Source organism: Corvus hawaiiensis, chromosome 2 (genome assembly GCF_020740725.1).
Source record: "Corvus hawaiiensis isolate bCorHaw1 chromosome 2, bCorHaw1.pri.cur, whole genome shotgun sequence".
Classification (NCBI taxonomy): domain Eukaryota; kingdom Metazoa; phylum Chordata; class Aves; order Passeriformes; family Corvidae; genus Corvus; species Corvus hawaiiensis.
In genome coordinates this window covers 84,252,379-84,279,461 of record NC_063214.1, presented here as the reverse complement: position 1 = coordinate 84,279,461, position 27,083 = coordinate 84,252,379, and the positions used below count along the sequence as shown (strand labels likewise).

General features: G+C 37.1%; 1 protein-coding gene across 1 annotated transcript in view; it reads right to left on the bottom strand.

Annotated features, from left to right (window-relative positions):
- Window positions 1–27,083, bottom strand: part of ITGBL1 (integrin subunit beta like 1) — a 140,677-nt gene that overhangs the window by 45,703 nt on the left and 67,891 nt on the right. The window contains exons 6-7 of the mRNA XM_048295899.1: window positions 26,345–26,485; window positions 21,957–22,103 (exon numbers count right to left, since the gene is read on the bottom strand). Of these exons, the coding sequence (XP_048151856.1) occupies window positions 21,957–22,103; window positions 26,345–26,485 (288 nt within the window). The remainder of the gene's footprint in view (window positions 1–21,956; window positions 22,104–26,344; window positions 26,486–27,083) is intronic.

Genomic DNA, 27,083 nt, shown 5'->3' with positions numbered 1-27,083 from the left:
GTGTGCCCACTGGGAACTGGTACGCATTCCTGAGGAAAATTAGTGCAGGTCACAATGGACTGTGCCGTTCTTGCTGCCCAGGCGGGAAGGACTGCGCTGAAGCGGAAAGGAATGACCTGTCCTGTACACCTCTCCGGTACACCTGTCTTGTACGTCTGTCCTGTACCTGCTTCCCAAAGCAACGGACCCCATAACAACGGCTGTAGATTTCCCAACCTCTTGGCCAGTTGCCCCTCGCTTCTGAAAAGGACTATAAAGGGATCTTCTGAAATAACTGAGCAGGAGATCTCCCCACGGAAAGAAGACGAATCTATTAGCGGAAGACCACGAGGACTTCGTCTCATCCGTTGGTAGCTATTGCCACTCTTTTTCCCCCTCTCTACTTTGTTTTTCTCTCTCTCTCTCTTACTCTCTTCTATTGCATTACTGTGTTGTGGGCACTTAATAAAGGTGCACTGTTTTGATTAAAACTGAAATCTCTTGTGTCCTTTTACACTCTGAGATCGATAAACAAACCATCATGACCCCCGCTTGCATTAGCGGATCGTGACATTAAACTGGCATCATGGACAGGATCTGACAGACAGAAGGGGTTGCAAGGTTGTGTGTAGTCTGTAATAGGGGAAGGACGTTTCGCTCCAGCCGCACCTAGCCCGACACCCCGAAAAGGGTGAGCAGTGTCTAGAAAGCAAGGGGGGTGACTCGAATTTCCCGCAAACTGCACACACCTAGGTGAAAAGCACCCCATACTCAGTTGAGGGCTCTGTCTTCAGATTTTTCGCAAAAGATCTCTTAGTGTAAAAGAGGGAACTGTGTTTTTTGGTGTGTGTGTGAATTTGGACTGCTTGGTGTAGTGAAGAGACAACCATAAGTAACTTAAGGAGTACCTCCCAAGCAGATTTGGTCTCTTCATCCACCCAGGGAAGCGAAGGGAGACACAGTGAAGCTGTTTGTGTTGCAGTGTGTAATTAAGTTTTACCTCCCTGTGGTGGTTTTGATCCCTTCATAAAATGACTGAAAACCCTAGTGCAAAAGTTAAAGCTGCGTTTTATGCTCTGCTAGCAAAACACAATGCCTGGCCCTCTCCGGGAGGGGAAGAATGGGCTCAAAATAACTGGTTTAATTTGGATAATGTAACTGACAGAGTATGTTCTTTACAACATGAGACTAGATTTAAATTTGGCCGAAATAAAACCATAATCTGCTCTGTCTTAGGGGCATGCCTTGCGGCGGCTATAGATCATCGCTTAAAGCGATGTACTGAGGAGAAAGCAATCATAGATTCACTTCAAAACCTAGTGGAGATTTTACAAAAACAATTAGATGAAGAGAAGAATAAAAATCATTTGCTAGAAACTGCTTTAAAAGAGGAATATTTTAAGAATTCACAGAACACTGAATCACCAAAAGAGACAGAGGAAAAGGAAACTCCTCACATTAACCAAATATACGCCCAGAAAGAACTAATACTAGTAAAAAATTGTGGGGAAAACTGCTGCCCTCGTATAAGACCCCTGATTAAAACAGAATATAATTATATCAATGATGAAGATCTTTAACCGCATATCACCACTAAACAAATACCATACACTGCTGTGGAATTGGCTAGGTTAAAAAAGGAGTATGGGCGGCTCCCCCATGAATCTGAGACGGAATATGTTTTCCGAGTGTCCCTCACTGGAGGAGACCAAATTCAATTAACTGAACAGGAGGCCAGTGGATACTGGGGACATGGAGTTTTCTTGACAACAGGAGACAAACGTGGCACATGGTCCCTGACTCAGCGTGCAGCTTTCTGGGCCGGGGGACTCAATCCTTTAGAAAGGGGAGACCCTTTAGCTATAGTCGGTACCCCCGATCAACTTCTAGAAAGCGTCCACAAAGCCGCCTGTCTGCAAATGATCCATGAAAGGAAATTAATTCCTGGATATGAATCCCCCATGCAATTACCTGTGAAACCTGAATTGATGACCCCTTTAATTCGAAGTCTTCCAGAATCACTCAAACCTACAGCAATTGTCCTTCAAAAAACCATAGAAGCTGTAGGTCCCATAGAAAGGCTGGATAGATTCCTTGGAAACCCAAGCGACCGAACCGGATCTACCGATCCTGGGTTTACTCCATGCTCAACCCCCTCTCAGCCGCCAGGTTCACAATCGAATTCACCTGCTGGTGATCGCAAAGTTTGGACATGGAGTGAGGTTGCAGAAGATCTGATTAATTACAGTAGGAAATATGGACCTATAAAAATCCCAGAGGAAAAATCAGACAAAACAAAAGGTGTCAGGTACATTAGGGCTCCTCATAGTGAAAAACCAGAGAATGTAAAACAGATCCCTAAGCGTCAGCATTGGTGGTTATTAGGCATCAAAAAGGGGGTCCCCAAAGATATGATGAATGGCTTACCCCCTGATAAATTGAGTAAGGTAGTGTCTAACTGGCACTGCCGAAAACCCATTCTACCAAATCCGTCACTTCAATCCAGTGCACTCCTCCTCCCTCAGAATCTGGGCAGTGAGTCAAAGCAACCTCTCCCTCAAAACCAGGGAAACTAGACACCCTGTCTCTTGTCAGTGGGCGAAGAGATGGAGCATGGGTATACCTGAGAATGCTCACTAAAAATAGAACAGGAGATATAATGATCACAGCTATTACAGGCCCTAAACGGGCACCTGTAACTTTTCTGATTGACACTGGAGCACAAATTTCTGCGCTGACAAAGAAAGATGCCCAGAGGTGTGGAATTGTTCCAACAAAGAACCGATATTGTGTTTTAAATGCCTTGGGAATGCTCTCACTACAGGGACCAAATGATCCTAAGAATCCTGCACACTACCCTGGACAACCTGTTTTGGTAGACCTTCCTACTGTAAGAGAAGTACCACTAGTGCTAAAAAGGCCTCTGAATAAATATGCATGGGTAGCCTCTGATGCCCTCGGGGGAGAGCATCGGATACATACACGCTGCATAATTCCATCATTCTAATTTTTCTGCCTTTGGCGGCAGACTCTGTTGTGTTTGCTTTTCACAGAAGAACTCTGAGGGACATGAAGAATCCAGCATGGTCCCTTAAACAAGTCAAGTTGCTGATGCAAAATAATGTCTCAGAAGTTCAGCCAGCTTGTTCACCTTTTTTGCAAACTTCCTTCGAGGGGTGGACAACCTGGTTGCAAAAGCGGAACCCTTCTAAGAAACGAACGCAAAGAGACATAACCGGTGTTATGGGAACAGGATTGGGAATCTTAAATAGTATTGATTCAGAAGTACTAATGAATAAATTGGCTGCGACAACTACAGATTTGACTAAAATACAACAACCACTACAGTCATCCCTATTAGCCTTGGGAAGCCATCAGTGGTTGTTATCAAACATATTACCAAATTGGGAAAAGGTAAATGTGAATGACCACAAATTGATAACTGACGCACACGATGCTACACAAAACAACATTTCTTTGGCTCTCAGCTGCATCCAGGCTCAATTATGGATGCAGTCAGTTGCTGCCTCAATTATAAGAGAAGGCGAAGAAGGCACTTTTCCTACTGAAATTCGGAAAATAATCTGGGACAGTGCCGCTGATTTTGAAAGAGAATTCCAATCCTGGTGGAACTTAGTAAATTTTACCTACGATCCCCTCACAAAGACAGCCACAGCCTTTGTACTAACCATACATAACGCTTCAGTGCATTTGATATTCCCTGTCATTGCATTAGGGCTGAACCATGATGGAGCTGTTCTCTATCCTTTCGAGCATAGTGAATGGGCCCGTCAAATTGGTGAGAAGTGGCAAACTGTTAATTTAGAAACTTGTATTGTCCGAGAACAACAAGGGTTCATCTGTGAAAGTAATGCAATTAGAGCTCAAGACATTTGTTTAGATACAGAACAAAATATCTGTCATTTTGAAATTCATCCTAACAAGATTTCTGAAACAGTGCTTGTCTATATAGGTAATGGATGTGCATGCTTAAGAACTGCTTGCGATAAAATATTTGTAGAAAATGTAGTAGTAGATACTAAAAATCATTCAAATTTTTGTGTTTGTAACTTTACTAAAATCATAGGATGTGATTTTTCATATTTAGCCCCAGTTACTTCTTATCACCTTTTACAGTCCAATTACACACTGATTCACCAATTATTGCCTACCCCCATTGGGATGAACCTTACTTTGGTAAAGCAATTGTCGCTTCACCAAGATTTAATTGAAATTTTGGAAAAGATCAAGAAAAATGGACAGAAAACCTTGGTAACTGTTCATCACAATGTGAAAGAAATACATCGTGTTCTAGAAAGGGTAAAGAAAGATGCTGAACACAGGTGGTGGGATACTCTTTTTGGGTGGTCACCCTCTGCTACAGGTGTCCTGAACAAATTGTGTCATCCCATCATTGTTCTCTTGATTTTGATCTTGATTGGTTTTGCTTTATCAGCAGTCTTATACATCATGAATTGGAGAATGATGAAACGGTTAACACAATTGACATCTATAATAGATGTCCACGTCCCATCCACTGTGGACATCCCCAAGGTTGTTGACACGAGACGAACTACACGAGTATTAAAATAAGATGTGATAAGAAATTAGAGGTATTTTGATTAAAAAATTACATGTGTATTCTGATTTAAAAAATTATTTACTTCTTTCTTTTGTTTCCTTCTTTTTCTTTTCTTTTCTTTTCCTTCCTTTCTTATGTTCTCTACCCTTTTCCAGGATATGCTACCAACATTGACGAGTCCTGAAGACTTCACAACGACACTACGAAATCGTGCTGATGGAGCTCGCTTGATGACAATCGTGAGTCACAGGGTGGTGTAAGAGACGGTCCGAAAATCCCTCATCTGCCTCACGATCATCGCCGAAGACAGAGACTGAACACAGCAGTCCTGGCCTGGCTGAGGTGGGATTGTCTGCCAAGTGTTGCCTACGGGTGTGCCCACTGGGAACTGGTACGCATTCCTGAGGAAAATTAGTGCAGGTCACAATGGACTGTGCCGTTCTTGCTGCCCAGGCGGGAAGGACTGCGCTGAAGCGGAAAGGAATGACCTGTCCTGTACACCTCTCCGGTACACCTGTCTTGTACGTCTGTCCTGTACCTGCTTCCCAAAGCAATGGACCCCATAACAATGGCTGTAGATTTCCCAACCTCTTGGCCAGTTGCCCCTCGCTTCTGAAAAGGACTATAAAGGGACCTTCTAAAATAACCAAGTAGGAGATCTCCCCACGGAAAGAAGACGAATCTATTGGCGGAAGACCACGAGGACTTCGTCTCATCCGTTGGTAGCTATTGCCACTCTTTTTCCCCCTCTCTACTTTGTTTCTCTCTCTCTCTCTCTTATTCTCTTCTATTGCATTACTGTGTTGTGGGCACTTAATAAAGGTGCACTGTTTTGATTAAAACTGAAATCTCTTGTGTCCTTTTACACTCTGAGATCGATAAACAAACCATCACGACCCCCGCTTGCATTAGCGGATCGTGACAATGTTCCACCACTGGACATCTAGGCATGTTAGACCCCAAAGAAAACCTGCTGTATGGAGGTGATACAGCCTTTTTCTATGTCCTAAAAGATAGCTGTCAAGAAGTCACCCCTCTCTGAGGAGAAAAATTTCTATTTTAATGGATTTTAAGTAGCATAAATCATTAGAACTCTCCGTTATCTAAATGATATATTGCTCCACAATCCTTTTAAATTAATCTAGAAAAGATTATGTCACCCTGCTGATTCAGTTCATACTGAATACTCTGAAGAGTACAACACCGAGCTAGATGGACAAGATGGAATAACACCTGAAAATGTCACAATATCCAATTTGTGATGATATGAGTCATTCCTATTGAGGAAGAACCACATCTGAGAAAGCTCTTCAGAAATACAGATACATGCCACATGACAAAATGACAGTCAATATGCAATTCCACATCAGTAAGCACTGTTTATAAGGTCACTCACTTAGTATGAGTTATCATCCGCCCCTAAAGGAGCCTCAGATCTTATTTAAGATATTACTTACCACTGGCTATGTTTGCATGTCCTCTTTGCACTGCAGCTAGGTCTAGCTAACCTAAACACATCATGTCAAGTTTCATAACTGTTTGCTCTAATGAAAATAACTCTAATCGTAAGTATTTAGAAGTTAAGCAAGAAAAACTGCTGAACAGGAGAATGAACCCTTGTAGAACACTTTTCTTTCTATAGAGTACCTGCTTATTAGATCATCCTTGAAAGTTTGTCATCTGATAAATGATCTACCTGATCTCAATAGAAACTGATACAATTTGTAAGTTTACTGGTGTTCAAGCTTCCTGCCCAGAAGACTGATGATCTCTTCAAGATGCACATAAGATTGGCAGTGCTCAACATCAGGAATGAGAGATTTTCTCTGAAATTCCTGTAAATTACTGTAAATATATTCACTGAGATGACCCAAGAGTGGAATTGTAATTAATAACTGAAGTTTCGCATGTGAGATAATTCTACAGGTGACAGATTTTTGCACAACTTGCTTTGATTTAGGTGCAAGTGCTCATCATAATGCACTTAATTTCAGACCTCTGAAAAACCTGTGTTAATGTTAATTAATACATTTGTATTTATATTTTTAATGCCCTTCCTTCTGTCTTTTCAGACTTTTTTTTCCTGCATCTTTCTTTTTTGACATTGCCACCAAAGAATTCTTAAGGCTTAGGAAATGATAAGAGCCATATTTACACTTCTTATGATTTACCTCTATGCACCATTACCATTTTTGCTGTGTTAATTACTGAAAATTCTTATAAAGTTATGATTGAATGTTTATTATTCAATTACTGTTCCCCTGTATCCTCACAAATACTGGACAAATACCTTCTTGACCATAAGATTATGGTGATATCTCCAATCAAAAATCAGTCATCTATGACTAGTCAGTGCAGGAAGCTAATTAACAAATTGACTGCTTCATATATCCAAGACCAAGAGGCCTCTAAGTTGATTACTTCTTGCAAATATCTGTATTATATGATAATCAATTAGGCATCACATTCCAATTGCTAAGTGATCAGCTAAGGTCACACTCAGGTATCAAAAAATATCTTGGAATTTGTGATGTGAAACAAAAAGATACTTAATACAAAATAAAGTTCAGGCTGTTCAGATTAGCTATCTCATTCTTTCTACATCCAGAAGAAGAGGGGAAAAAACCAGCATATTTCTTCCTTATGGTAACAGCTTTTAAGTATTAAAACATGCTGAAACTAATAGAACAAAACTATTACTCATCTGGGCACAAGCTCAAAAAATGTTACTCGAGGTAAAAACGTGAATGAAAAGATCCAGAATTCGTAACATTTGTATGCCAACTCAAGTTAAATATCAATCCAATAATGATAAAGACGATTAGTAGTCAGTGCTTTTTGGCATAGGCATCGATTAGGATATTAAATCAAATTTAGTTGACAAATATTAAATTGCACCTCTAATTCAACAGAAAAGCAGAAAACAGAATTCTAGTATGTCATTACATACATAGAAATGCATATATTTGTGGTATTTCTGGTTTATATTAAATCCCTTTATCTTCAGAGTTCACTCAAAGCTTATATGAAACTTTAAAGGGTGGGAGACACTTTGGGCTACTCTTCAACTGTGCCCCAGTGCATGTCCTGTATAAAAATCTGAACCTTTTTGCAGTGGGGGATAAATACCTACATAAAATTAATGTGATTCCTTATGTGTTGAGGTAGTATTTTCACTAAGAAAGCACCATTTTTGAAGGTCATTTCCAATGAAGACTGGGTAAATGGAATAACCTCTGAGCAGCAGAGCATTACTGACAACCTGAATATTCTTTCCATAGGCATTTTGTGCATAATCATAAACATAGTTAAAATATCTTTCTTCTTCCCTGGGTCTCAACTTGGCCCTCTAACTACAGGATTGTGACAACAATCACCACTGCAACCAGGTCACAACCCACAGGACTTCTGATAGTCCTGGGAATAACAGATTTTTCTCCCAGTAAGCACAAATGTGCACTCAGGTAAAAGTCTAACTTTTTTCTTCAGAGTTAGGGGGTATAAGCCTTTCCAGGTCAATTGACCCTGTGGCACAGAGAAGATCAACTTAGCTCTTCTGTTTAACACAGCTGTACATTATTAAGGACTGAAAGTCACTGCAATTCAAAGGCTGGGTTTAGAAACTGAGCCATCACTGGCATTAATTCATTATTTCATACATACATATTCGTTGTCACTAATAGTTGGTAGCTGGAAGGTGTTCTGCATTTGGCAGTACCTCCTCCAGCCAGAGGAGGCTCATTTGCCCAGAATCTGAGAGGCTGCTGCTCACACTCTCCTCGAGCTCACATCTGGATACAGATCACTTTTACAGGCACAACGTAATGGAATGTGTCCACACATGATAGCAAACTGAACCAAGGGCACTGTGTTCCAGTATCCCAGCTGGGAAAATTAGAATTTTAGTCCACACAACCTCAGGGTCCTATTTACTTGTTGGTGCCTGTGAAATAAACATTCAGCACAGGCAAAAGCCACAATGATCAATATCTGGATTACGCACTGGAATATGCAATACATTTTGAATTTCAATGGATCTTGAAATATCTTTTACACTTCAGCTGTTCATTTTTCATTGCAAAGGCCATGGATTCCAATATGATTAACGCATGAAAAATCTTCTGGTTAACTTCCATCAACATAACTTTCTTTGAAAGCAGTCCTCTGATTTCAGTGTGTGTTGGAACAGGCCACAAAATTTCTAATGCCGATATACATCTCCTTTTTAACTTTAGTGGGCTTTGGATTAAGCATTCAAATAGGCAAAAAAACCCAACCAAACAGCTGAAGAGCTATAAACTATACCTGGTCTTGGGTCACTGAGTTATTCCCTCAGTTCTGCCACAGATCTGCTACAGAAGAAATGGCTGGGTCTATAGTCTGTAGGTGTTGCAGACAGTAAGCAATACAGGAGAAAAAAATTCTTAAAAGAAGTTTTCTAGAATGAAAGCTTCAGTAATATATAACTCTAAACTCTCTATTAAATATTCTATCTTCCAGAAGAGGAAAAGAAAAACCCTTTCCTTTTCCTCACCCAATATAAAAGTAAAAATTACTGAGTGAGTTGAATTTGTAGCATTCCATTATTCCATAATTATTTTCATTTTGGAAAGAAAAAAAAAAGAAGACTGCTTAGCTGAATTAAAGTAAGGAATTCTGACAGATATTTCAAAACAGCAGGCATGTATGATTTCCATGAATACCCTGAAAAGTAAATGTCTATCATCCACCCTCCCTCCCTGCAAAAAAAACCCCAAAACAAACTGACAAAAAACTTTCAAACTTTTAAGTTATTTAGTTAATATAAAGAATGCCATCTACCGGCAATAACAATAAGTAGCACTGTTTGTAAGTTGCTAGGTGGGGTAAGGTTGCCACTTTCACACATTGCAAACAAGTCCAAAGGTCATTTCTTCAAAAAGAAATCTCTAAATTTGAAACAAGGTGTTAAGTTGCACGTTTCTCTTCAATGTCTATTCTTAATCATTGCCTTATGTTTGGAAACAATTCCCTAGTGGGAAATAACAGACTAGGTTCATAATCCACCTAGAAAGAAGGATTTTTTGTGTGTGTGTTCCACAGCCTTATAAACACACAGTACTGGCATAGGTACTAAATGGACATCTCTCACAATGAGAAGAAAGACATGGTATAGCAATCAAAGGGTTGTTGTTAACAAATTAACTCCTAACACACAGCTCCTATGTTGGCCTGCATTGATGAGGCAGAAAATGCTGTTAAAAGATTCTTGAGTAAACTGATAAAGGGACCCCACCAGACACATAGCTTCACATTAAATTCTCTGTCCCACAACTTTGCAAAAACATTCATTGTTAAAGTGCTGTCATTTTGAAACATGTAATTAGGCAATGACTGATTTACAATAAGCAAAGTAGATGCTGATCATTTATTATAGTACATATGAGAAATAAAGTACATATTGCACTTTGCAAAAAATTAGGAGCAGCGTGTCTTCAGATATTCTAGCTGTAAAACCATGACTATGACCCGTGAGAGAAAAAAAAACCCCACAAACCAACAAAGAAACAAAAAAACCCCATTCAAAACAACCAAAAAATCCAAAGGTTCAAATAATACCAGTAATGTTTATTATGATTTGCCTGCCTGTCTCTGCTTCAATGTCTCAGAGGGACCAGATTCAGCAAGGATTATTATGTTTACAAAACAGCAGCTTCTTGAATCTGGTATTTATCTGTCTTTCTGGAAAGCTGTATTGTAAGACAGTTGTTTTGCTTGGTTTTACTCAACATTATGCTTTAAATTTTAGAACTGGAGAGCTGAGGTAACAGTAAATTTCACTGAAAGTATGATTTAATCAGAAGAACTTATTTTTTTGGGGTCATGTCTTCCTTTATTGGCTTTATGAAATGTGATTTAGATGACAAACTAAAAAGAACAAAGACATGGACAAATATCTGACTTCAAGTGTGCCAAAAAATAATTTTCCTAACAGAACTGACAAAGCTGTCTCCTGAAAGTATTCTGAGCACTGGATAAACGAAGGTGGCAAGGAAAGGGCAGAGCATTTGAACCCACAGGCCTATTGCTTAGAAAAACTTCAGCAGTTCCTGTAAAAGAAGTGCATTAGTGGCATTCAGGAAACAAAAATGACATAAGGTATTACAGCAATTTCTAGTTCCTCTTCGTGAAACCTTGTGTCAGAAAGAATCACAAATTCTGGGACAAAGATTTTGACTAGGAAGAAGACTTTTATTAGCGATTTCTCAGTATGGAGATAAGCTTTCAGCCTGACTTTTCTTGATTTTGAATTGTCTCTGAACTTTGCACAAGTTTTCCCCAAACATAAACTGCAGAAAACAAGTTTACCTTAGAGTTATTGCCCAAAATTTCATATAAATATTTAGACTTACATCTAACTAAGATTTTAGAAAGTGTTTAGGCTTTTATTTGTTAACTATACTTCCGACTATTCACCGATAACTGCAAAAACTCTCAATGAGTGATCAAAAGCCAATACTCCCCCCAACTGCACTTCTCTCCATGTTCCTTTCTTCCATTTAAAATATTTAATCCAGTCTGGACTCAGGTCTCACAATACACAAATATCTATAATAGCATGTAAAAGCAGGGAAACAATTTCATACATCTCTCTCTCAAGGTGCTTATGCTGTCTTTTCAGTTTTCCTAGGCAAAGCAAAGAATGCAATTGCTTACAAAATCACAGGGAACAAAATACTTTAAGCACTATCCACAAAAAATGTTGCTTCGTTTTATAAATAGGTGTTTGATAGACTTAAAACTCTAAAGAACATCTTTTTACAGACATTCTTACTTAACAGCAACTCACAACATTTCCTTCTTATTTTTATCAGAAAAGAAAGTGCTTGTGCAAGATATTATGCTTTTTTTCCTTATAAATCACATATTGATCACTATGTATGTTCACACCAAAGAAGCACCCTCTGAAAGTAACAGAGTAGAAGTTCAGCTTAAATATCAAAGTCATGTTGATTTAAATTCAGCATTTGCTAAATGTATTAACTTCTAAAAGTTTGTTAAAAGAAAGATGGACATTTGTTCTTGATAGAAAAGCCTACATACTTTGAATATGAGATTAACTGACTTAATAAATTACCTTTATAGTGTTCTGACTCTTAGAAATACCTGTATCTCTAATGTACCAGTCAGTGCTTCATGCAAAGTTGGCAAACAGCACTTCAGAATTGAATAAAGCAGAACATAACTATTGATATAAACATGCAAGTCTATTTTTGACTACCAGAAAAATAAAGTTGGTTTAGCTTTTTATTGGCTTTCTTCATAACAGAATTTGAAGAAACTTTTAACCTTTGTCCCTATGTGCTTCAAATACCCTACTGATACGCAGTTACCATGGGAGTGGAATAACTCATTTTGTACCATAAGAACAACATAGCAAAATGCAAAACAAATAGCAAAATTGCAGAGAAATAATGAACTCCTCAAACAAGAAATTACAAAATAGATAAGCAAGTAAGCATTGATTAGGTTAGAACTTGGTCAGGCCTAAATCCAGTTAAGAAAAAGGAGGGGGGGGGGGGGGGGGATGTCATTTTTGCCACAGAAAGTTGCACTTCTAAAATTATTCTATCAAGTCCAGGCTTTCTTTCCAAAAAGCAGAGCCTAGAAAAACACATCATGGTTTTCACCAGCAATCTTAATACTTGCAATCCTTAACAGTTTTCAGCTTAAAAATTGGTTTTATTTGAATTTTCAGGGTCTTTCAGATATTTTTAAGTAAAAATTTTCATATGCACAAAAGAAGTAAGAAATCAAATTACTCAATCAACATGGAAACTTATTAATCATCTGTCACACTACACAAAATCAGTTTTGGGTCAGAACTGATCCATTTATTTTACACAAGTTGCTGCCTTGAAAAAGGCACAGAGCAAGTAACAGGTTCAGAGTAAGCAGTGGGTCCTTGACATCGTGTGCTGGAAACTCTTGTCTTTCTTTCATCTTTTCCTGAGGGCTTCCTAGACCTAGACACCAACCTCAGTGCAGAAAGAAAGTCAATCTTCATGAGAGTAACCACAGTACAGTATTTGATAGATGTCCCTTTACTAGTCAATTAAATGGGATTGGTACAGTTCCCCGGCAATGAGGCCAACTGGCATGGAAGAAACGGCATCTGTACTATCAAGGGGTCTTCCATGAAGGTGGCCTCCTCCAGACTGCCTACTGGGACCAGTGACTAGCCCACACTAATTCCTGAACTATAATCAGGAGCTGTTTGGAGAGAATACTAGCTGGCACAGGGCAAAAGTGGGCCAGTGGCTGTTCTAGCAATCCAAATTTACAGACAAGCAGATTGCAGTGCCTCAGGGTGATCCATAGAACTATTTAACTTACTAGTAGAGATGTCACTGCCAAGGCAGCTCAAAACACTCTACAAATGACAAGTATTCAGGAAAGGACTCTTATCTGCATATCAGCAGCAGAGGTTCTTTGCTCCAGCAGACTTCTATTAACTTTATTTAAACTAAAGAAAGACACTACATTTGGGGTAAATAATTTCATAAATTGGCATGATCCATAGAACCCAAATGCAGGCATCTAAATGTTAGCCCAATATTAATTCTTTTAAGGACAGTATGGTAAAGTATGAATTATGACAATTCATCTTAGAGTAACACAGAAATATAGAAGAAATGGGCAAATTGCTTCTGATTTAAAAAACAATATCACTCCACCAAAACCAAAGGCTGAAGTATCTCATGTTTTTATGTCTAGATAAATTTGAGATGAACCTCACCCAGAATAGTCCTCTGTGTTTTTACAATAGCTAGCATCTATCTAACATGATGACTTGACTCTGTTGTGCACACACAAGTCAGTTCTGCATTTCCAAATGCAAGTTGACTTCATGCACTAATGTTTCAATATACATACATTTCTTAAGGGGATGAGTAAACATTTTGGACAATACAGACCTTAATCTCAGTTTTTGCTGCACCATACAACTTCATGACTTTACAGGAGATATTTGTTCTAGTAAACAAGCTGTAAAATCTAATCAGCTCTCCCACATAAACATTTGCACACATCTCACTTGCTTCTTTTTTCCAACAGAGATTCTTTTGGAATGTCTCCTGTTACTGTGATTAAACTAAAAACACTTGATATACCAAAGTCATGAGAGAAGGTACTTAAAGGTACTTCCATTTTAAATAGCTGTGTCACTTCCAGAAATGCAAAATGAACTGGCATCTATGTCTCATGTTGTATGCATTGCAAAAGCATATTACAATTACCCTTGCACATTGCAATGAATAATTTTTTCATCAGTGTGAATTATTCCCATATCCCTGCAAGTACTCAAGACGTTCATAAATCCTGACTTCTGGTCAGACACCACTTTTTGAAGTGAACCAAAATAGGATAACTTGGAGCAGAAAAAATCTAAGCTACTTTAAAAAATATTATTAATTTTAATTGGTTATATCTTCTCTGACTGAAATGCATAGCTTACATTCTACCACCTTACAAATTAGTTTATGATATCAAAAACAATGATATTTAATGTATGTTAGGCATCCTTCAGCAGAAACTAAAAAAACTCCACCTCAAATCTCTGACTGACAGGATTTACTGCTTAAGAGCATGCAGTTTCTCTGTCCAGCACTGACAACAATGTATTTGCTTTCTAGGCTCTATAAGCACATACCATCCATCAGAGGCCTTGATGTGTTGCGGGTCTATCTGCAGCTCACTGTCTAATCAAATGAAAGAGACAGACCAGACAAAAGATTAAGAGGAAGTCTAGCATAAATGAGTGTCAGTCCAGTCTTTGATTAGGTAATGGCAATTATGATAATTACAGCAATCCAATACAGGAAAACATTCTAAAATTGCCAGCCTGTAGCAAAGTCTCGCACTTGCAAGTATCCACTTATGTAAAGCTTTGCCAGAACATTTTGAATACTAACCATGTTCTTTCAGTTGTAAACAGCATAATTTGGCTTGATAATTTAATACAGTGATCTATTACATATATTAATACATAGGTGAATTCTTCTAAAATATAGTCATCATCTACAGTTATAAATCTCACTGGAATGCAAATAGAGCAAGCACTGAAGATTTAACCCAAATTCACACACAGTTTTAGGCAAAACTATTATTTCTCACATACTGTTTTTCTGGATAGCGATTTCAATATTGAGACTTTCATGTTATATAAACAAAAGGCAAATATCATTTTTTTTCTTGGTTTGTGTTCTCTATTATGTTCCCTGCTCTGCTAAAGAAATCAAGTTCAAAAAATTTGAAAAAAACAGGGGTGCCTGAAAAAAAGGTCAACTAAAAAAAGACACACTAACAATCACTGAACACTGACACTTAGAAGAACAGCAAAGGAGAATCATGCCAATTGAAATGGGGAGATATAGGCAAAGAAGATTAATCAAGACTGGGATACAGAAGAGACTATGTACAGAAGATAGCTAGCTGTCAAAAAGAAGGCAGTCCTGGCCTTCAAGGTCTTTCACAGATGTCTTTCACGGATGAAAGAGGTCTTTGCTGGAGAAAGAATTACAATCAAGGGAACAAGAATGAGGAAGACAACATCACACACAAAAAGAAATTTGCAATGTGTCCAGAGGTGGTAGCATTTCAGAGGCACTGACTGAGAAAATAACAGGTATCTTTCACGTTGTCATTGCTTACAGCCATCAGAAAAACACATTCCTCCCTGAGCAGTAAGTCTGCTATTTTATAGATTTGTGTCTTTTGTACCCTAACCATTCTTACCCTTCAGATTAACCTTACCTAAACCAGTGCCTCCAAATACACTCCAATAGGCATATGGCTCATTAGAAATAAAACTGTAAGTTGGCTGTGATTAGCAAGGCCTCCAACCTTGAGGCTTTCTTCAGCTCTAAGAAGGACTGCAAAGCTTCATTTACATCCTTTCTTGATCAGATGGTCTGTAGCGGACACCTACCACACTCATAATAAGTAATTACATACTAATGTATCACATATGAATAATCAGATATATCGTATGTAAATAATTGATCTGGCCTCTTTCATATTCATTTAAACATCAGAATTTGTTTTGTCCTTTACTGCCTTTCTTACTGGTGAGAATAAAATTAAATATATTTTAATGAAAACATGCTACATTGAAAAAGAGCGTGTCAAATTTTCCTGGTTGGTGAGGTGGCATCCATGGTTTAAAGATTCCTTTTTTTATACTGGGCTTTTATCCCACAGCCTTAATTCCTAAGTATCATCCTGAAGCAGATATATTACTTTTCCTCAATTCTTTACTGCTTCTCAAAATTCTCACCATGAAAACAAGTGAGAGAATTCAGAACAGTAATAAATTCTATTACAGAATTACTTCACTATTAGAATATCACCTAAATCTCAGAAACAGACATCTTCCAACACACCCTGCTTCTACCAGAACAGATTAAAAAGCACTTATGCAGAAACAAAGTACTTTATGAACCATTTTTTTTACTATTGAGTTATAAGCACTGCAAGTAAGGGTTCACTGAAAAAATGAAATGTTCTTTTGATTTAGTCTTCCCTTAGTTCCTCTGTCCCTACTTGATGTCTCCCAAAAACACAACAGTATAAAGTAAAAACAATAGCAAGGAGTGCTGTAGGTGGGTCACAAACAAATATGTAGCTTCCTGTCTGAAGTGTTGAGCTTCTGAATACTTTCTGATTAAAAAAAAAACCAAAAACGATAAGAATTAAAATTTAAAATTCAGAAGCCTTCCTAACAAAAGACAGCATCCAGTGTATTCTGCTTCAATTAAGAGCGAAGGCTCAAACAGAGCCTGAATCAGAGAAGCTGTTTAAAATCAGTGATCTAAACTATTGATACCCAAATCTAAAAGGAGTGGGATGCAAAGATTTTTTTCTATTTTTCTTTCTTAGACTTCAACAGACAACAAGTGGAGTGCAGAGTGCCAGTCCAGCATATAAGAGTACTCCAAATTGTGTAACGAATACTGTTAGGCCAGCTCATTCAGCATTAACATGTGCATAGCAAGAGTGCCTCTCTGCTTGAAGTACACAGATGTAGAAAAGAGCTCGACCTCAAAGTTGATGAGATAAAAGCTAGAGATGTGACACATGAGTTGAATTTCTGTTCTGTTCTTGTTACACCAGCTAATAATGCTGCTTGCTGCCAGGCTGTCGACTATAGTGCTTTAATTAAGACCTCCTTCAGAATGCAGGGGTCATACAAAATGAATGAAAACAGCATGCCAAATTCAGAGATGATGTACATTAGAGTAATTTACACTTCAATTAAACAGCACAATTTGCATAATAAGAGGCTGCAGTAAAGAGCTAGTAGCAGGGGTAGTAACCTAGATTTTACCTTAGGATTGTTTACACTTTTCTGCTCTGACCCCATCCTGTCATGTAGAAAGTATAGTGAATTATTCAAATAGCAACTTCTACTATCATCTCCCCTTACTAAGCCAACAAGCCATAGGTTTTAGAAGCAATGTTTTTCTATAAGTGTCTAATAGAAACAGGAAATTTTTTTTGTTGATCAGTTTTGGCAATATCATACTAGAGAGGGACCCCAAAGTCCTTAACTAATAACTGTACCTAGAACAAAATAACCAGGACTGTGAGGACATAAAATCAATGAGGCTCCAGTGGTAACAGAAAAACCAAAAGGCCACCAGCAGCCCTTCTAACCTTTAAAGGCATCATACCTAATTGTAGGGACTTATCTGTTGGGAGAGATCAGCATTACCACTACAGTTTGTATAGATTTAAAAATCTTGAATATACACTGAATGATGTAATTCAAAGCTTTATATCAAGCTACAGTAGTTAATGACCCAACCCAAAAATTATTTACAAGCTGAATATTTTATGTCATGTTTTCCATCAGTCATGTAAGACTTCACAAAGGTCAGAAGAGAGTTGTATAGTTACACCTGGTTTTAGGCAGCTATTTAGCACGTTATTTTTATCTAGGTTCCATCCACTCTTGTCACTACACAGATACAATTCCTTATGTGTGTTCCTCTTTCCTTCTGCATATGTTCACCATGTTGTATCGACTGGAATTTACAACAGTTGACACAACAACAACGTGCATGCAATGAGATGCTTCAGAGCAGCACAAAGTGCATATCATACAATAGTACACACAAGATACTCCAGAAAAGGATTAAGTCTTTGCAGCAAGCACTGGCCAAGGGCACTGCTCTTTGGAGCCCCCACTGACCCTTGTTTTCAGACTTCAGGAGATGGTATCTTGCCAGACTGGCAATAGCATTACAGAACACAAGGGATTTGTTCTCTGTCTTAGTTCAACACAATGAATCTTTAATAATGCATTGAACACTGTTGCTTTTCCATTAAGTCAATCAAAATCTAATAATTTTAAATAGAGAAGAAACAGCAAAGTTACTGTAAAGTAATTCTGTCAGTAAACTTTCAAAATGCCACACAATTTTTGAACTAATAATTTAGTATTTTGAAAATGGGATTTAGGGGCCTTTTTAAAAACAACAGAAATTTTTTAAGTACAGAATCAAAAAATCCCTTCATTTTTCAGTTAGCCAATGTTAGAGCACAGGTGTAAGGAGGAACTTCACCAATAAAGAAATAGTTTCATTTTCTCCATGTGGCAAATAACTAAAAACAATTATAGAAAATATATTTAAATGGTAAAAGACAATGCCAATAAGAAGATTTTTCATTTATCTATCTTTGGAAATCTTCCATGGAATGGCTGCGTTCACCAAGGGTAAGTGAGGAAAACAAGATTATTTTTAAAAACCCCTCTCATCTATTATTCTCAAAACCTACTCTTTTTAATTTCAGCTCTCTTCCTGAAGGCTTTTTTATTAAAACTATTTTTAAATCTGCTTTGTACCTGAAGGGGAAACTCAAGTGAGTGATGTGCATTTTAAAGAGAAAAGTGGTTTGGCTTTTCCCTTAATCCTGATAACAATATAGTATTTCTTTATTTCTAACCATAATGATTTTTTAGTATGTCTTTTCCTTTATCTCTGACACTGGTCTTGCTGCACAGTGTGCTCTTAAAGGTAACTGATTTTCACTGTGAAAAAAAATGACAGTATTACATCTACAGTTAAAAGTCATGCAGCAAGTTTAAAAAAAATCAACATTCTTGGGAATAAAAGTGTAGAAGGAATTCTTCACTTTTTATGAATGAAGATGCCTAGAATCGCTCCTCGTCCTCAAAAGACTTTTGTACGGAAAGTAATTTTTGGAAAGTACTTAATGTGTTTTTATTCCCAAAATTTTCTTTTCTCACTTTATATATAACAGGAACTACTGATGGTATAGGCAGCCTGATTGGTGTAACTGAGAGGATTTGTAATTCCTCTGTCTTTATAACATCATTTTAGCATGTAAACATTTTCATTTACTATGCAGTATGTCAATATGAAGCCTCCTCTCTCCTTCACCTGCTGGAGCAGCTAAGAAATGTAAGACCTCAGTGTAATATGTTTTTGGCAGCCTCTCTGTTCTCCCCACATGCCGACCAGCACCCATGAAACAGCTTGTTATTCCTGTGAGCAGGGAAAACCAGGAAGGGAATTACAGTCTGAAAACCAAGTTCACCTTTTCATCTGCTCTCAGAAGAGCAAAATGTAGACTGAGAAATTATAATTTATAGCATTTTATAGATAGTGATTGTCTAATTGTGTTTTTCCTAACATTTTTTTAGTTCTCTAAAACTTTAATACAAATTTATGTACCCCTGATACATTTAAGGTACAAGAAGATGCTTTTTTCACTGTTATTTTTCTCTTATACCTTTTTTTCTCTTGCTGAGATTACATGACTAATCGTTAAGGGAACCCAGGGTTCTCAAAATCTGGGTGAGATGTGCCAATTCTCTTAGTTTCCATTGCTAAAGACAAAAAGAGTATCTAAATCTAAAAAAAGAGGTACAGATGAACAGAAAACGTTCTTTAAGGAAACACTGTACATGGCAAAATCATAAAGTCATGCACCTGCATCTATGGACATCCTGTTGTGTGTCTTATTCCATACGTGAACTGCCTTACCAAAAGCTCCCACTAAATAAGGACATAAGTACTCAACTTCCTCAGCAGTGCAGTGGATTACTGACCTGTGCAAGGATTACTGTTCCTCTACCATCATTTTCAGATGGAAAAGGTAACATTTCCTTTCCCTTTTCGAACTTTCCTTTCCTCGTCACACAATCTTCTCTAAGGACATCAGAAAAATTGGGAATGTTTTTACAAGTGTATGGCCTTTCCCACTCCTGAAGACTTGAAAGAGATTGTGTTTGATTGGAAAACCTTATTATGTTTCATTTGCTTGTGTCACACTTCTGCCCGTGACAAGTAGTGAGATTTCAAAATGGCACCGAGTCTAACTGCGCAAGTCGAATGACAATTTTTCATAGGAACTAACCCCTACTTTAGCAGCTCAGAAACTTTCTTACACTTTTTTTTATATCCAAAATATCATGGAAGAAAGGGAAATCCATGGAGTAAATCCAAGGTAAAAAAAATACACTGTCCAGTAAAACACAGATGAGTAGACTAAAATATCTTCCCAATTTCTTAAACAAAATTGTTCATAGGACTAAAAAAAGATAATATTTTCCATTTTTAAATGGAAGTTTTCATGGGGAATTTTTTTCAAGCCTGGAATGCAGAATTTCTTGTTCCTTTATTAGGAACAAGCAGTTGTCTATCACACTATGTCCTAAATCCACACCTGTGCCTTTTGCACTCCTTGAACACCTTAGTGATCTCTTCTTGTTTGGAAGTCAAAGTTCAGTGAAAGCCACTACCCATTAAGCCTTTTGTTCCCATAGATACTGCTTTTGAAAATTTTGACCAACAGATCGTTCAGTCAAATGAATTCACCTGCAAATTACTTATTTCTGCCAGTATCTCAACAGGAGAACATTCTCAGCATCATTAGGTGTTTTTTCAGATAGCCAAGAGGGTAGAAATATTGTCATTGATGTTAAAATCTTTAAACATACTCTTCTTATTATGCCTAATTTAAAGAATTCAACACTGTATATTTATTAAAATTAAACTCGGTTTTATGATTTTCATTCGTCCTTTGTCATTTGACTCTCAGAGAGGATGATGCAATTAAATCATGCAATTAAATCAGCTGACTCCAAGCTCTCAAGATACACAATTTGTAGTGCAGCAGATGAAAGAAGAGATATTCAGCATCCATAAGGGCAGGAAGAAAAAGATCCAGTATTAAAAAAAATAAAGTAAGTCAAAAGTCAATGCTTCTTTCTTTTAGTTATCATTCTTGCAAACATGAACAATAAAATTATATTAATTTTCTAAAGATGCCTATTTTTCAAATAACTTGTAGTCAAAAATTCTGGTGAAAAATTTTAGCAGGAAAAGAGAGATACAATTAACTGGAAAACTGTAGCTTAATTAAGAAAAAAGCAAGCAATTCTGTCAATACATAGTTCTTTTAAGATACTCCTAATGCTACATTTATGAAGTAAATGAGCTGCTAGACAATTACAGGGGGAGAATAGTACAATTATCACAGACATAACTTGGGTAGACAGCCTACAATTTTTGACTATGTTAGATAGCATTAGTGAAAGAATAAATCACAAATGAACTGACATTAAGGGTCAAATGCAGTAATTCAAGAGTTGCTTTAGACCTTTCCCAGAAAACACTTAAATAGGTAGAATTCATAACTTCAATTACCAGTTCTAGAAATAGTCTGTCTTGTATTTACTTTTCTCTCTTCTCTCTGCAGAAAACCACATTTTCACACAGCTACAGAGGAAAATTAGCAGGTCCTTTTCCTTCTGAGAAAAATTGCTTGCAACATGTATTTAGTGACTTACTATATATTTTTAGACAAAGCTTTCGAAAAGGCTACAGTGTCACAAAGAAATGCTTCAAATGAAAAGCCAGTGGCCAACTAGCAAACTGTGCTGAAGCACAGCTGCATTTTATAGAAGTCAGTCCTGCACCTAAAGGGCAGTTTCTTAAGCAGAGAAAATCCAAGCAGTCCTTATCACAATGGTGGCACAACATTTTACACAGGCTGAAAATCTCATGCTGCTTTTGTCAAAAATTTACAAAATAGATTCATATTTTTAACGTATCTTTAGTCAAGATTAAACTATGGCAATTTTCAAAGCACCCTTGAAAACATCCAAAATAAACATTAAGATATGTAAAATAAAACACATAGCAGGAAAAATAGGTGACCTTTGTATTCTTCTCCTCCCTTCTCCTAACTCACAGGGTGTGATTCATTAACAAAGCCAAGAAGGTACATATTTTTTAGTACTAGTAATGCTGGACATCTGTTAATATTCTTTTAATGGAAGTACATTTAAAGGGCAAGAAAATTCTTCCAGAAATGTGCTTACCTCTTCCAGAGCAAGGTAAATTAGAATTTCCTTGGCATTTCTTAGCACTTTCTTCAACTGACATTGGACACGAACGTGGATGTTCACACTTTTTCCCAGTCCAGCCTTCTTTACAGTCACATCTTCCACAATTACACTGTCCATGACCTTTCCAATGAATACAATTCAAGATTAACCTCCATTCTAATGAGGTATAAAAAACTCATAATTGGATGAACTTTATCAAACTTGGGGCTTCATTCAGTAATTAGACTGGCAAAAAATACAGCCAATTCACTATATCTACTTTTGTTTCTGAAAATAGCACTAGTCTACCATTCCATTTGAGCCATATTCCCTTTTCTGGTTTTTTCCTTAAGGGATGTTTTGCCATTTAGCATGTGATCTAATGCAAAGGATGGAAGAAGGATTAAAAATATACATTTCAACACTGTTTCGAAAAGTGGAATGTCATAAGGCAGTATTTCATTTGTGTTCTTTTTCTACCATAGTTGCAGCATATTCTCTCAGAAATATATCAATACCATCCTTTATCTACTTGCAATCAACATGATCCCCTAGAGAAATGTCACATCAATGCCAAGTCTCAATCCAGTGCCTTCTACTACAGCGATATACAAATAATAAAATATTGAAATATTGGACATAATCAATTCTCATTTCAGTAGGACAGTTGGGTATGGTTTTTGGTTGCATGTTTTGGACTCTTCCCTGCATGTACATTTCCTCTATATGAATGCAAACATATCCAATTTTTCTTGAGTTTTTCTCCAGAAAAACTAAGAAAACAAAGATCATTGTCCTTCTCCCTCTTTATGCTCTTTGCGTAAAGCAGTGACATTCTGGCAATACAACATGTTCCTTGCACTGAGAAAAGCTTGAGAATCAGCAAAACAACATTCCTTGCCACAAAATCAAATGTTTATTTCCATGAGCTTGGACAGCAGATTAAATCTCTCACAATTTTCACACAGTCATCATTCATTGGACACAGGGCCAAAGCATTGCTCCAATGTCCACTTCTCTATCCATACTCTTCTTGAAAACCATAGTTACAGACATTTTATCTCTTTCTAACCATACTTGCATTTTAAGACTAATTTATAAAACATATTATTTTGTCAGTTCACAAGGATAAAATGGGAGGAAGCAAGCATTCCAGTAGCCATCAGAGCGCTCCCCAGAATATGTTTTATTAATTTCCCAAAACAACTTTTCTTTACATCAGTCATTTGGGTTTTTTTTCAAAAGCATAACAAGCTTCCTCTTGTTTAGAGGGTGAGTTTAGATTAGATTATTAGGAAGAAATTCTTTGCTGTGGGGGTGGTGAGGCTCTGAAAAAAGTTGCCTAGAGAAGCTATGGATGCCCCATCCCTGTAAGTATTCAAGGGAAGCCTGGATGGGGATTTGAGCAACCCAGTCTAGTGGAAGGTGTCCCTTGCCATAGCAGGGGTTGGAACAAGATGATTTTTAAGGTTCCTTCCAACGCAAACCATTCTGTGATCCCATGATTCTGTCCTTTGCTTTCATGTGTCCCTGCTGACAGGTTGTGAATTGTATTTATGTTCCCTGACCCAGATAGATACTTATGAGAAGATTATGTGCTTTCATACAATAGTTTCTTTGCTAGAGCCACACCAAAGGAACTAATGAAATATATGAACATACGAATTTTCTTATGGAAGCATGTTTTCTTTCTGTGTCAAGTCATGAAAGCTATTATCTCTTTAAATGAAGATAATCACTTTAATGTTGAGAAGATTTCTGAAATACAGTTTTCAGAATTCAGTAACATTCTGAATAGCACTTCAGGTGTTAAAAGAAGGCATCCAGTTGACAATATGATGTACTGTGAAATAACAGTCACCTCAAGCCATATGAAGCTTCTGCAGGGAGCTGCCCTTGTGTGATGTCAAATCCTCACATCAGGGCTGTCAACCCCTGTAATTTGTATTTTATTAAATGAAAATAGAATTTCATTCAGTTACAGTAAAACTCTTTACATGAAAATGTGATTTCCTATAATTTCTACATGCTACTCAGGACAAAGTGGTTTCCTGTCTCTACCTATTAGGTAGACAGAACAAGACAAGAAAATTTTGTATCATTTCTGTTTGATGAAGGTTTTAAGAGAGATGGATTATTTTCCCTAATCTAACAAATCATTCTTGGATTCATTCCAAATCAATTTACAAATAATTGTGAGAAACAATGAAGATATTTTGCAGATAAAGGGTGCACACTTAGTGCAATAAGTAAATTGTTTTCATATAAGCAATTAAAAAACCTGTCCCGCTACAATTCCTCTATCAAACCTTTGATTTAATTGCAGATTCTGCCTGTCTACCACAATAAAACAAAATTAAAATTTATGCATCGTTTCTATTTCTGAAACAGGACTAAACAGCAGGACTAGAAGACATTGTTCACACTGCTGCATGTGCAAATGGATTTTTTTGCACAATCTATTTTAGGAATGTATACTTGGATGGCCAGCTAAGACTGAATTAGGCTTTTCTAAAATATAATGGAAAGGGAATGGATAAAAATAATTAGTACTAAAATTTTTGACGAGTTGACAGAAAAATAAAGCTATACTTCAACTTGATTTTTAGTCACATTAAGCAAACCATATGCATCCCTCCTTTTATATCTAAGTTTTCCTCATTTACAGTTATGTCTTTGTAATAAAGAACAATGTACCAGTCCTTAATCTGATATCAAATGGCAATATCTTCTCCCAAGACCCTTTGTAACTGTCTGTACTTTCTTATCCTCTGCTTTCTTACCCTCTGCTTTCTTACAACCATTACCATCCTGGGCAGCAGCAGCTGCAAAGGCAGTAACGTCCAGGAAAGGGGGAGTTCAAACATCATTATTTCAGTTCTACAGCATTTTTTGTAAATGCCACAGGCTTGCTTTAATCTAATTAGCTTTAAAACTCCTGTGTTCACCCTTAACTAGAAAGTGCATTTACCTTGTTGATTCGAAGCTTTGTATTCCTTAGCTGATGCTGATATTTTGATCAGTGCCTGAGTGCTATAACTGACAGCAACACAGTGATACATTCAAAAATTGACAACAAAGTCAATCTTCCTGCTGCTCTCATGACTGCACACAGTTCTACATCATTCCAGCTCATTCATTAAATAAATCTATATAATATCTGCAAGTGGCTGAATAGTAACTAGTAAATTGAGTCACTGAAGGTTTTCAGCTTTTTTTCCCCCTCATTTTATTAGCTAGCAATTCCTGAATATGTATTTAAAAAAAAATAAACACAACAGTTGCAAAACTTCTCACTTTTTAAACAGGCAAAGAAAAGGCTGAAAACTTTATATATCATGTTGGTTTCAGCTTTCTTTCTCTACTACAGACAACTCCTATGATCTTTCTATGTGACGTCTCTCACTCTAGGAATAGGATGAAAATATACCACATCATTATTGTCCTTGATGTGACTGCATTCTTCCTATTATTAATTAGGCCAGACCAGATTTCTACAGGATCCATTCAAGCTGACAACCTCTAATCTGTAAAGTCCCTTTGAAACCGTGTTCATTTGCTTTTGCAGAGTTCCTGTGTGTACAAACTGCATGCTGTGTATTGATCAAAGTCCTTCTCTCCTGCATAGTATTAGCATCTTTATTAGCATCCACATAAAATTGCATGCAAGTCTCTCTCAGAATCTCAGCTTTTGATAGCTGATGCATGGAACATCTAAATTGCAAACCATGGATGGATGGATGGAGGGATGGACAGATGGAAACTGTTTTGAATATAATGCTCTGAAGTACAAGTAGAAGAAAAAGGAAGATGGATGTGTCTACGATGTACAGTCTGGGCTACAGCTTCAGATGTGCAGCTGGACCACATAGTCATATTTTTCAAGTATTGATGCTCTACTTGTTCTCATATTAATTTGAATTCTCAAGGTACCATTTCTCATTGACTCATTTTTTATTTTTCCTCTAATTTCTTCTTCTTGATTATCATCTCCCTGACATATAAAATGAAATAACAAACACAATTTGATCTAATGAACTTTCAAAATCAAATTTCCCCAAGAAAGTACAGATCTATACTTTAAATTTTCAACTATTATCCAATTCATCTTAGGTTACACTGAACACAAGAGTATTAGAAAGGAGATGGGCACCTAAAAGAATTTAATATTTACAGGATTTTGTTAAACGGCATGGAAAAAAAACCAGAATAATGTCTTTTAATTTAAAAAGCCTCCTTCAAGCCCCCCTCCTGCCCCCCAAGCTGGGTAAATTTTAAGATAGGAAAATGAGAATTGGAGCACTAGGAAAGAGGAAGATCAGACCAGCTGGAAGGTTTTTTTATGAAACTACACATAAGTCCCCTTTATAGACAAACCTTACCTGAACAGAAGTCATCAGAGTATCTATCATACACTGCTTTGCAGTTTCTTTCATCACACTCACAAGTATCTCCATGAATATCTCCCCAGTCACCAGTTGGGTCAACATCATGGCATGTACATTCCCCACATACACATGTGCCTAAAAATGATAAGAAAAAAAAAAAAAAGACACAGAGATAGAAGATTAACTGTGTAATTTAGAGTAATAGCACTCTGATTACAGGAATTTGCACTTGTGAATTTTCAGCTCTCACAGGAATGCAGTTTCAAAGCTGCAAGTGATAATCATGACGTTGTGCATATCTTCTATGATTTGAAACCTTCTATGATTATTTAGTAGCAATACTTTATACAAACAAATTGGCTTCCTGTTCATGTTTCTTTTTGCTACTGAGCCTTGTTAGGAGTCAACAAAAAAATGTACCTCACAGAAGAGTTGTACATCTTTGACATCAACAGTAATTTGCCCTGTCAGTAATGACAATGAAAATCAATTCTGTTTAAATGACTTGGGCTTGGGCACAGGGGATAATTAATGGTTGTTAAAGCATAAACATTTAAACTACAAGAGAATCCAAACTAGCACAGCCGAAAATGTCTAGGAGGTCATTCTTTACCTATGAAGAACAACAGCACAGATCTACATGAAAGGATACTTTTCCACTTTTCCCAAGTCAATATTCAGGGCCACACCCTGTTGCTTACAATAAGAAGAAATATGAATATGACAGAAATAC